This window comes from Gadus macrocephalus, chromosome 18 (genome assembly GCF_031168955.1).
Source record: "Gadus macrocephalus chromosome 18, ASM3116895v1".
Lineage (NCBI taxonomy): Eukaryota > Metazoa > Chordata > Actinopteri > Gadiformes > Gadidae > Gadus > Gadus macrocephalus.
The window spans coordinates 14,691,163-14,702,922 of NC_082399.1; the positions used below are offsets into that span (position 1 = coordinate 14,691,163).

At 46.0% G+C, this 11,760-nt stretch overlaps 1 protein-coding gene and 1 long non-coding RNA gene across 2 annotated transcripts in view; one reads left to right on the forward strand and one right to left on the reverse strand.

Moving 5' to 3' along the window:
* LOC132446476 (uncharacterized) overlaps nucleotides 1–11,760 on the forward strand; it is a 365,756-nt gene that overhangs the window by 154,222 nt on the left and 199,774 nt on the right. The window lies entirely within an intron of this gene.
* LOC132446714 (protocadherin-15-like) overlaps nucleotides 1–11,760 on the reverse strand; it is a 156,198-nt gene that overhangs the window by 22,663 nt on the left and 121,775 nt on the right. Inside the window, exons 26-28 of the mRNA XM_060037152.1 lie at nucleotides 5,088–5,197; nucleotides 3,275–3,415; nucleotides 2,900–3,027 (exon numbers count right to left, since the gene is read on the reverse strand). Coding sequence (XP_059893135.1) covers nucleotides 2,900–3,027; nucleotides 3,275–3,415; nucleotides 5,088–5,197 — 379 coding nt within the window. The remainder of the gene's footprint in view (nucleotides 1–2,899; nucleotides 3,028–3,274; nucleotides 3,416–5,087; nucleotides 5,198–11,760) is intronic.

The following is an 11,760-nucleotide window of genomic DNA, read 5'->3' on the forward strand; positions in this document are numbered from 1 at the left end:
ATGAGAGAACAAAAATATAAACAAGCATAAAAGAGAAACTCATCCCTGCTACAAGCCCTGGGTCTCAACTGTTACAAGATCCCTTCCTGTGCGTCTTAGATATCCGCTCAAGTACACAAGGGCAATGATGTCATCACTAGATGTCAGAGGAATCAAAGACAAAGTGGAGAGATGGAGGGGAGACTGCACTGAGCGGAATCTATCGGCAGGGATCTTTTGTTTTTTCGGGTATTCCCAGAGCACAGTAGTTTCACACCAACAGCATGCACTTCAACTTCAATATCAACAAATCAAATGCAGCCTATCCGACAACACTGGTGCTCAGCATGGGACAGGCTTGACTTTAGTTTGGGAGGAACCATTTCATTTAGACCAATCAGAAGCAAGGGCCAGAGTCTTAGGTCTAGCTTAGGCGTATTCCTTCCCTTTCCTTCACTGGGTGTGACCCAGTGGGTGTGACCCAGTGAAGGAAAAAGAAGGAATATTTTACAGATAGATTAGTGTCCCTGAGCAAGACGCCTCACCCTGACTGACAAGCTGGCTGTCGCCCTGCGTGGTTGACTCCGACGCGGTGTGTAAATGTGTGGTGTCTGGTTTGATCTAGGACATTTTAAACCAGACAACGGCGACCAACGAGGCGACTGGATGAATAATTTAAAAAGTTTAATCAAAGTTTCTGCCGCAGTCATAGAAATTAGATCATTAAGCAGCTGCTGTTCGGGATGAAGTATTGGAACAATGTCGTTGAAGATTTAAAATAAATACTAAATTAGCGAGCGCCATTAAAATGACATGCTCGGAAGGTTGTCGTAATGTTTTGTCGTCCTCTATCTCTAAAGCCAGTGGGGGTGAAATTGTTTTTTTTTGGGAAGTGACGTCAAAGAGGAAGCAGACAAAAACATTACGTTTTCCTCTTAAGCTAGGAACATATAATTGAACATTTATACAAATATTCGTGATTAGTAATTCCTTTGTGGTTTATTACCTTTTTGCTCTGTGCCAAAGAGCCAATGCTAAATCTGACCAGAGGGGCCGCTATGTTGACTACCACACCTTACCCGCAGGTAAGGAAGCTATGTCCTCTGGCCCTGGGATTGAGCTGGGCAAGTCACCGCAGGTGTTGATCACAGATGGAGAACCACACTAATGGAAACAGGGGACATTGAATCCCGTCAAACTGTCTCAGTAACAGAGATTGATGTACCCTTCATAAGGCCAATCATTCAAAAGTAATATCTTTTTTTAATGTAGCTTGCTAGCTGTGGTTAATATAACCCTGCTGTTTGTATAACTAGCACTGTGTGGGCCGGTGTTAGCGCTGTCTGTGGGCGTCCTCTTTAAAGGTCATGGCCTGTGTACACCTGCAAACACACAAGTGTCGAAGGTCGAACACATCCAGACAAACATCCTCCCCAGTTCAGACGGATCTCTCTCGCGTTGTCTTTTGTCCTTTGTCTGTCTGTCTGTCTGTCTGTCTGTCTGTCTGTCTGTCTGTCTGTCTGGCAACATGACCGTCTGTCATTTTGCCTGTTGCCCGTTCGTCCGTCTGTCTGTTTATCCGGGTCGGCCTTTCATTCTGCCATTCCGTCTCTCAAATGCTTCACCCATCTATTGAGACATTGTACATGTTATCCTGCTCTCTCTCTGCTGCTCTCTCTCTGCTGCTCTCTCTTTCTCCCTTTCTTAGCTCAAAGAGGGGTACCAGTTGGCACAAGGTTACAATCAGCCCCCCCCCCCCCTACACACACACACACACACACACACACACACACACACACTCAGCCCAACACACACACAACTCCCCAAACACGCACACACTTTCCACCCCCGTTATTGGACCCGTCTCTCACAAACCATCCCTCCCTCCCTCCCTCCCTCCCTCCCTCCCTCCCTCCCTCAACACTGCCAAAGAAACCACTTGCACCGCCTTGATTTGGATATTTTGGTTGTTATATATTTCGAGCAAAGAAGGCAGGTCCACTGTCCTTGGAAATGTGTTAAATCGCATCTTATCTGTGTCTCCCTCTTTCTCTTCCTCTTTTTCTTTCATTCTCTCACGCCCTCTCCTTCCCTCTCCACCCTTTCCATCATTTCATGTTCTCCATGGTCTTGGTACAAGTAGGTAAGATAAAGTTTTTAATTAAATAAAAGCGCCAAAATGCAATATCTCTCTCTTTCTCTTACAATTTAGCCATAGTAAATGTAGTCATAGGTGGAGGAAGTGTATCATTGATAATAGAAGTCGAAAGCTTCTCGTAACCAGAGACAGCAAACAGGGAGCGCCTTATCATCGCACCCAGTGGGCGGCCTTTGAGGAACTAAATAATACACGGCGACACTTCAAACAAAAGCCCAAGGCCCTTCCCACTAGGTGTAAAGGAGAACCCAACACGACCCCCAAATTCAAACAGATCTCCAGCAGACCTGGCTCGGATCGAAACAACCCCAACCGTATATCAAATACGTGGTTTAATACATGACTGTACAGAGGAGTGTCCTATGGGAGCATCGTGTTGAACGCTCTGTTGAAGCAAGAATAAAGAACTGCACTTAAAGCTATGGTTCATGGGGGTGGTGGCCATGCCCTATCAGTTGGATCCCTAGCTTGCCCCTTCTTCCCTCGGGGGGGGGGGGGGAGGGGGTCAGGAAAACAGCCTTTGAACGCATCCCCCAATGATGTCACGAAAACAGGCACATTTCAACAAATACAGAAACACATTTCAATTATCTTTTGGACAGATGTTTATTAATCAGAAATGTTCAGTCGTTCATTCCCGCGGGAAGACTATGTGGACCATCAAAGTCTGTGCAGTGTGTGTGTGTGTGTGTGTGTGTGTGTGTGTGTGTGTGTGTGTGTGTGTGTGTGTGTGTGTGTGTGTGTGTGTGTGTGTGTGTGTACCTGTACTTGCAGCACTGAGGTGAAGGTCTTGGCGTCCTCGGTGACTCCTCCCAGGTAGACGTCTCTGGAGAACACAGGGGCATGGTCGTTCTCATCGCCCACCTCCACCAGCACCCTGGCCGTGTTCACTACACACACACGCACACACACACAAAAGGTTTTTACTAGAGTTGAGATGGCAAGCGGAAAACAAAACTGAACAGAACAAAAAAAATAAGCGTTTTAGACTGGGTGTACTTACGGCTGGAATTGAAGCAATTATAAAGCTTCCTTGGTTTACACACACATTCATCCAAACACAACAAAACACACTCGCAGTGCCCCCCCCGCACCCCCCCCCCACACACACACACACACACACACGCTCTTGCTTACCCCTGGAGGGTGCGCGGAGGTTGGAGGAGACCACCTCCAGGGAGTGGGCCTCCACCTGCAGGATGAAGCTGCTGTTGGCCTCATAGTCCAGGGGTCTGGCAGTGCAGAGGACCCCAGAGGTGGAGTTCAACACAAACACACCTGGAGACCAGAGGGGGGGGAGGGAGAGAGAGAGAGAGAGAGAGAGAGAGAGAGAGAGAGAGAGAGAGAGAGAGAGAGAGAGAGAGAGAGAGAGAGAGAGGAGGGGGAGGGGTGGAGGAGGCAGAGAGGTGGGTGGTAGAGAGAAGTAGGGGGAGGCGAGAAAAAGATATCAAGAGTGGGACAAATTGGCAACAAAAGACAGATAAATGGATACAGATAAGACACAAATACAAGACAGATGATCAAGATAAGTTAAAAACAGAGTGGAAGTGAGAAATATATTAAGGTTGACTAATGGGGGAGAGAGACTATCAGCCACAGGAGGAGGAAGATATATCCTACTGTCTGAGGATGAGAAAGGCTTTATCAGTCCTCCACAGTACTAAAGTTTAGTGTTTTACTGCAGTTTGAGGAAACTAACAACTATGAAACACATAAAAACACATAAAAACACATTATATATGCATATACAATACATCTATATATATACACATATATACATATGCATACATATACACAAAAATATACACACACATATATATGCACAGTATTATATATAAATATACATACGTACATGCATATATGTATATATACACAGTATATACATGCCAGTGTTTCCCATACATAGACCATTGTGTGGCGCGGCGCCACAGAATCAACATCGAGCACCACGAATTGATTCTGTCTTTTTTTTTTCTTTTTTTTTTTTATTATTATTATTATTATTATTTATTTTTTTATAACGCGATTTGGAAATCTAAAAACCGTTCCGTCCATTCATCTCTGCATAGCACTCGTTCCCCCTGTCATTCTCACACACACACACACACGGAGTGAGAACGACAATGCTAACACATGAACCCACCGATGTCACCCGTCGCTTAGCAACCGGACACGCTGGGGTTGTTAAGTTACCGGACTACTGAAACTACTACGGAGTGATAATAACAAAGACGTGAATCAGGCAATAAATCCAATTTCCTTGACAGTGGTAAGGTTCGGTGTGCATTAAAGTACAGACTGAGTGGACCAATTGCGAACTACTGCAGCTGCTCCAAGTTAAACCGGACTAGCGGACTACACCACCTATTCTATTCCGCATAGAATTCTATTCCGAACCGATTGAGGCGTATATATATATATGATACTTTTCTATTCCGATTGAGCTGTTCTTCCACATCTATGCAAATCAGATGTGTCCGCATGTAAACGCGGAGTTACATGCACACTCACTGACGGCCGCGTCGCCGTGTCGCAGACGTCAGTGAGTGCGCCGCCGCCCCACACCCCCCCCGCCGCCCCCCCCGCACCACACATTGGTCCTTGGTCTGTGGGAAACACTGCATGCATATATATGTATACATATATATGTATAGACACATATGTATATATACATATGTGTATAGATAGACATATATATATAAATATATATATACATTTATATATATATATACATATATATATATACATATATATACATATATATATATATATACATATATACATACATATATACATATATACACATATATATATATATTTATACATATATACATATATATATACACATATACACATACACATATACACACATATATATATATATATATATATATATATAGAGAGAGAGAGAGAGTCAGCCAATTAAATCCCAACCCAAATCACTACCGACCTTCGTCGTTGCCCTCGACGATGGAATACACAATGGTTTGATTGACAGCGGCGGCCAGTATGGCTCCGACGTCGGTCCCTACAGGGGCCTGCTCGCTCACTGGAGGGAACCTGGGAAAATAATGAATTAAAACCCAACACAAACCATTACTTCAAAACCTAATATTACATGAAATTTACCTACTGTCTCTATGAGGTATTTTTTGTGTGACCGTATTTTGTGTGATCGTATAACAACGTAAACCACGAAGGCAAAAGTCTTGTGAGTATCAACCTGTGGAAACAGACGCCGGGTCCTACAGGGACACATTGGATCAACAAACTGCACTCCGATATACAAAGACGGGCAGATGGATTGCGATTTCATCCCAACAGAGCAGTTGTGTTTGCCAAACAGTCAAGCAGGAGAAAAACATTTGCAAACAGACTTTTCTTGATGGAAGCTTGGCTCAGGGAATCACTTACAGACTTCTGGAGTCTTCTAATATTATGGATTTATGGGTGTGTGTTTGTGTATGTACGATGTGTGTGTTTATTGTGTGTTTGTGCGTGTGAAGGTTGGTAAGCAGAGTGTAATAGCTAGTAGTGTTTTCTGCCAAGTTCTTGCTTTCTCCATCAATCTTCCTCCTCATGTGGACGCTGGTGTATACCTTCCCCCATTAGTTTGCTTAGTTGCACATGTTCCGTTTTCGCTTCAAACCTGGCAACCGCCACTTTTCCAGCAGATTCTACCCAACCTGGAGATTAGGAACAGCATCCACAAAACACAGCGGACAACCACCAATAAGGATTACCTTCTGGTGGACGGGTAACATTGCAATGTGTGTCAGTGGGCTCTTTGTGTGTATGTGTTTGAGTGTGTACGTGTGTATATTTGAATGTGTCCTAGAAAATGCAAATCATAGAGATTAGAGAGTTTGTATGAGTGTGTGCAGGTGGGTGAACTTTGGTGTAAGTGGTTTGGTAACGTCTAAAGATGTGTGTGTCTGATAAAGAAACCGAGAAAGAGAGGGGGAGACAACAACACATATTGTATGTGTGTGGGGGGGGGGGGGGGGGGGGAGGGGGATTGTTAGTGTGTGTGCATGACTGTGAGAGAGAAATATAGTATGTGTATGTGTGTGTAAGAAAACGATCCCCTTTACAATCGCGACTTGGAATGTCCGCACCCTCCTGGGTGCACGTGTTCTCTCCTGCTGCCCACAGCGAAGGACGGCACTGGTTGCACATGAATTAAACAGATACAGCATGCAACAAACCTCTCTGCAATCCCTGATAGTCCATCAGACCCGGACATCAACGCCGCCTGGAGTTCCCTACGTACTGCCATTCATCAGGCAGCAGAGACATCAATGGGATTCACTAAGCGTAAACACCAAGACTGGTTTGACAATGCTGCACCAGATATCCACAAACTCCTCCAGTCGAAACACAAAGCGCATGCTGCTCTCCTACCCACAATCCCCTACGGCAAAGAGTCACTACATCTCCATCAGAGCTGAAGTACAGCGCACCCTCAGAGTCATGAAAAAGGACGGTTGGACCAGGAAAGCCAGCGAGATCCAACTTTACGCTGATACAAACAACTCTCATGGATTCTATGATGCCAGCAAATCCATATATGGTCCCCAGAGGAAAAGCACAACACCAGTAAGATCGTCTGATACACAAGGACACTCAACAGATCCTGGACAGATGGGCTGAGCATTTCAATACTCTCCTCAACTCCCAAAACCCTCCCAACCCATTCATACTCGTAGATTTCCCAAACATCTCCCCTGTCCACCATCTGGATTCCCCGCCCAGCTTCACTGAGGGTCACAAAGCCATCAAAAGCCTTAAAAACAACAAAAGTCCTGGCCCTGATGGAATCCCTGCAGAAGTATTCAAACACAGTGGATACCTCCTCGCTCGTCGGCTACACCTCCTGATAAATGCCATCTTGTCCTCAGAAACCATCCCCCAAGAGTGGAAAGAAGAGAAAGGGCGACAAAGCTGATTTTCCCTACAACAGCAGAGGAATTTCCCTACACTCTATTACTGGCAAAGTGCTAGCCAGAGTCATGCTCTACCGCCGAGTGTTTCATATCTCAGAAGATATCCTACCAGAATCACAGTGTGGTTTTAGGAGAGACCGCAGTACGACAGACATGATCTTTGTAGTTCGGCAAGTACAAGAAGAATGCCGGAAACATCACGAGGATCTGTACGTAGCCTTCATCGACCTGTCCAAGGCGTTTGACACCATAAACAGGAAACTTCTCTGGGGCTTACTGGGAAAGTTGGGGGTTCCACCAAAGTTCCTCAACATTCTTAAACATCTCAGAAATCCCCCACTGTTAATGTAGGATTAGGGGTCAGGCAAGGATGTGTCCCAGCCCCTGTCCTGTTCAACATGTTCCTGTCAGCAGTCACACTCCTCTCACACAAAGCCCTGGAAACCACAGACGGTGTTCACATCCAGTTCTGACTGGATGGAAACCTATTCAATATCCGGCGCCTTCAGGCCCCCACCGAAACCACCGCACAACAAATCCTGGAACTCCAGTATGCTGACGACTGTGCACTCCTCGCTCACACACCAGATGCTCTGCAACGGGCACTAAATGTGGTAACTATACAGTGATATATACAGTGCCCTTGGACTCATTGTCAACACATCCAAAACACAGATCATTGTGCAACAATCGTCCCACCGACCGGAAGTGCCTATCTTCACTGTTGACGGCCAAAAGCTCACAATCGTCCCGCACTTCATCTTCCTCGGAAGTGTTCTCTCACCCACCTGCAACATCGACAGTGACATCCAGGTCCGCATAGCCCTAGCCCTTCGGTAGGCTTAAAAGCAGAGTCTTCCGAAATAGAAACCTGACAGTTTCTACAGAAGCAGCTGTATACAAAGCAGTCTGTCCGTCCACACCGCTGTATAGCTCGGAAGCCTGGACACCATACCACAGGCACATAAGAACGCTTGAGGCATTTCACATCCGCTGCCTGCAAAGGATCCTGGGTGTGTCCTGGGAGAACAGAGTCCCTCATGTGGACATCTTTAACCGCATCCACACACCCAGCGTCGATGTGCTCCTTGCCCAAAGACACCTGCGTTGGGTGGGCGATGTAGTCCGCATGCCCACCCAGCGACTCCCACGCCAGATCCTCTATGGCCAACTCCAGGAAGGTCGAAGGTCTGCTGGGGGACAGCGACCATCCTGCCAACATCCCTGGAAAGCCTGGCTGCCAACCGTCTCACATGGTGCTCAGCCAGCAGGGTGTAGCACACCTACAAGAGCAGACCGCTGAGAGGAGAATACAGCGGCGTGCACAGAGACACCAGCGGGCTACAGGGGCCCCCCCCATCATGTACAGACCACATCTGCCCCACATGTGGCAAACCATGCGGCTCGCGCATTGGCCTCCATAGCCACATGAAATGCCATCAACGCAACCCCCCACAATAACCCAGCTCAAGTGGAGCAATGTCATCATCGAATACGATGGACAGCCATAAGCAAGTTAGTGTGTGTGTGTGTGTGTGTGTGTGTGTGTGTGTGTGTGTGTGTGTGTGTGTGTGTGTGTGTGTGTGTGTGTGTGTGTGTGTGTGTGTGTGTGTGTGTGTGTGTGTGCGCGCGTGTGTGACGCCTAAAGATAAAGCAGCCCAGTTATTATGTTCAGATAACTGAATATGTAAATCCATGTTTTATCACAGATTATAGTGCTTGGTCTCGTTCATAGTAAAGACGTGTTCTATCCCAAGGTCTTACAAACACAATCACTCGCTCCTCCCTCCTCCTGCCAGGTCCACTTTATCTGCGTTTCTCTCTGCAATCAGTTACACTTACACTCGAATAAGCAATTTCCTGATTAAAACCCACCAGGTTCCTTGTACAATTTCCAGCGTTAGTTACATAATAATGGGTTCTTCGGGCATTCATGGACAGCCCAGTGAGGAGAGATAGGAAGGTGGGTTGAAAGAGAGAGGGAGGAATGGCGTGTACTGCCGGTGGGACACTAAACTGTGGTCGCTACGTCGCGTGTCGCCTGAGGTTACCGCACCACGGCCCAACCCTCCATACCCCTGCGCTCTGATCTAGGACCATGGGCGCACACACACGCACACAGACTTGAACACACAGTTCCCATGAGGCCTCTGCTCGGCTATAAGCCAAGCCTATGTGTCAAAGTCATAGTCAGCTTTATTGTATATTTTTAGGCATGTACCAGGCATACAAAGGAATCAAAAATACGTTTCTCACTAGCCCACAGTGAAATAGATAAAGTGCACAGGCACAACAGATAAAGACAAGACATTTCCTAACACTAAAGTAAAGAATAAAGTGCACAACAGATGAAGACATTTCCTAATCCTAAAAATAAACAATAAAATATAAGCCTACTATGTAAATGTAAGAAAGTAGCAGCAAAAGGTTTCTGTAGTTATAATGCAAAATAGCAGCGAAATATATGTTGGATGATATATTGTAATAGCGCAAAATATAATAGCCCAGCATAAAGTGAGAGAACCTACCTAACGCTAGTGTATAGAACATCCTACACAGTACACGGCCGATTACACAGTACATACTAAATATCACATCTAAGCCACACACAGGGAAGGGTTGGATCCCAGATTCAAACTCCTCACGTTTGTTTCTTAATTTGGTGCATGCTCGATTCGCTTCCTGCTTCTACATGTCGTTTTGTTACCTTGCTTTTTTCTTCTTTCTACTATTTGGTTGTTCATTTTTTTAGCTGAATAGGCATGTGGTTCTACACGGTAATTAAGTTGCACTAAATATTAACGAGTAATTCCACAGCAGTGTCAGCGTTAATGAATGCATCGCGCCACAGCGCGCCGATAGAAGACATTAAACAGCTCTTAGGGCCCTCCCTCTCCACCTCTCTCTTTATTCCCTTCTTCCCTGCCTTCTTTTTTTTTTTTTTTTTACTCTGTCTCTTGTACTCATTGCTCCTTTCACTCTCTCCAATCATTCCTCATCTCCCCCTATCTCCCCCCTCCCCCTCCCCCTCACTGAGGCACAGGCCTTCTTCAAGATGTAGGCCTGAAGATTGCAATTCGAGAACTAATGAAAACCCACCCACACCCAAAGCATGTTGTACATATGAGAGAGAGAGAGAGAGAGAGAGAGAGAGAGAGAGAGAGAGAGAGAGAGAGAGAGAGAGAGAGAGAGAGAGAGAGAGAGAGAGAGAGAGAGAGAGAGAGAGACGGAGAGACAAAAAGCTTTGTGGGAAGGTGAAAGTAGAGGAATAATTGAGAGTTAGCAGGAGAATAAGAAAAGACTAACTATGAACAGTCTCTGTCTCTCTCCTCATTGATCTGATTGAACCAGATGAGGAAGAGCACGGATAACATATTTCAGATAATGAAGTATGAGTGGAGATGGTCAAAATCTCTTGCTGCAACTCTCTCTCTTTCATTCTCTTTTTCACCTTTCATTACGTCTTTCTATTTTAGATCTTTTCAGCTGTTTTGCACGTGCAATTTATGTGTGCACCGTCACAAACACATACCCACACTGATGCACACATGTGCACACACATATGAACCCATACAAATACATGCAGGCTACAGTTAGCAATACGGGTTATTTGAATATGGTTAAGTGTCCTTGTCGATACTTTCATGTGAGTGTTGTAGCTCATCATAACTCATTAGATCCATGTTTCTAGACATCAAAGCAAATCCAGTATTTAAAAGATCAAAGATTGGCAGAACTTTGCTTTGTCTGGCATCTTTACGGCGGTATAACCAAATCACACAAGGCACACATCCGCAGAGCTCAGGAGTGGAGCTTTGAGTGTGGCTTTGGTAGGAGTGCTTATGTCAGCGGGGCTAGAGAGGAGACAGGGTGGGTACCGGCGTCAACCAGAGTGGCCGGGGCTGATTAGGGTGTAAACGGGGGGGGGGGGGGGGACAGCCGGTTGACTGGTAACCGGGAGGTTGCTGGTTCGATCCCGACTCCTCCTGGCTGAGTATCAAGCCGGGGATCGAATGAGCAACATTCGGATTACCAGGTCAACGCTTCAAGTTGAATGCAACACATAGGGAGGGACGGCTCACCGAGTCAGAACTAGTCAGGTAAGTTTGGCACGCAACACCTCCGACTTTCTTCCCCATCATGCGAACTGAATAAGGAAATTAAACTGACCAGGGTCTGTTCACATTCACTGAACACTCACTGCTTATCTCTGATTGGGCCAGTCTTACCTTCTACCAGTAAGCTTTCATTTAGTGAGATACAGGAACACTGTTATTGCAATCAGATGCTGAAGATCTGTTGAAACACCTAACCTGATCCAACCTCTTGGTTTCAACCAAATACACATATTGTGTAGAGCAGATAATGACTTTAAGGGCCCTATCGTGCATCCGGCGCAATTGACTTTCTACACTGACGCATGTGTCGTTGCTAGTAGACAACTGGCGCAGAGCGTTCTTTTCCCTCCTGCGCCGCTCGTCGGTAAATTAGGGAATGATCTTGTGCCCCAAGGGGCGGTTCGGCGAAAGGAGGAGGCGTGTTCTGGCGCAAACGTTCCCTGGTGCTACTTTGCAGTTTCATAAAACAATTGCGCCACAAACCAGGATATACCTGGTTTGTCAGTGTCAGTGGCGCGTTGTTCAGATGCTATTTTTTTCTATTTTCACCTCGCGCATA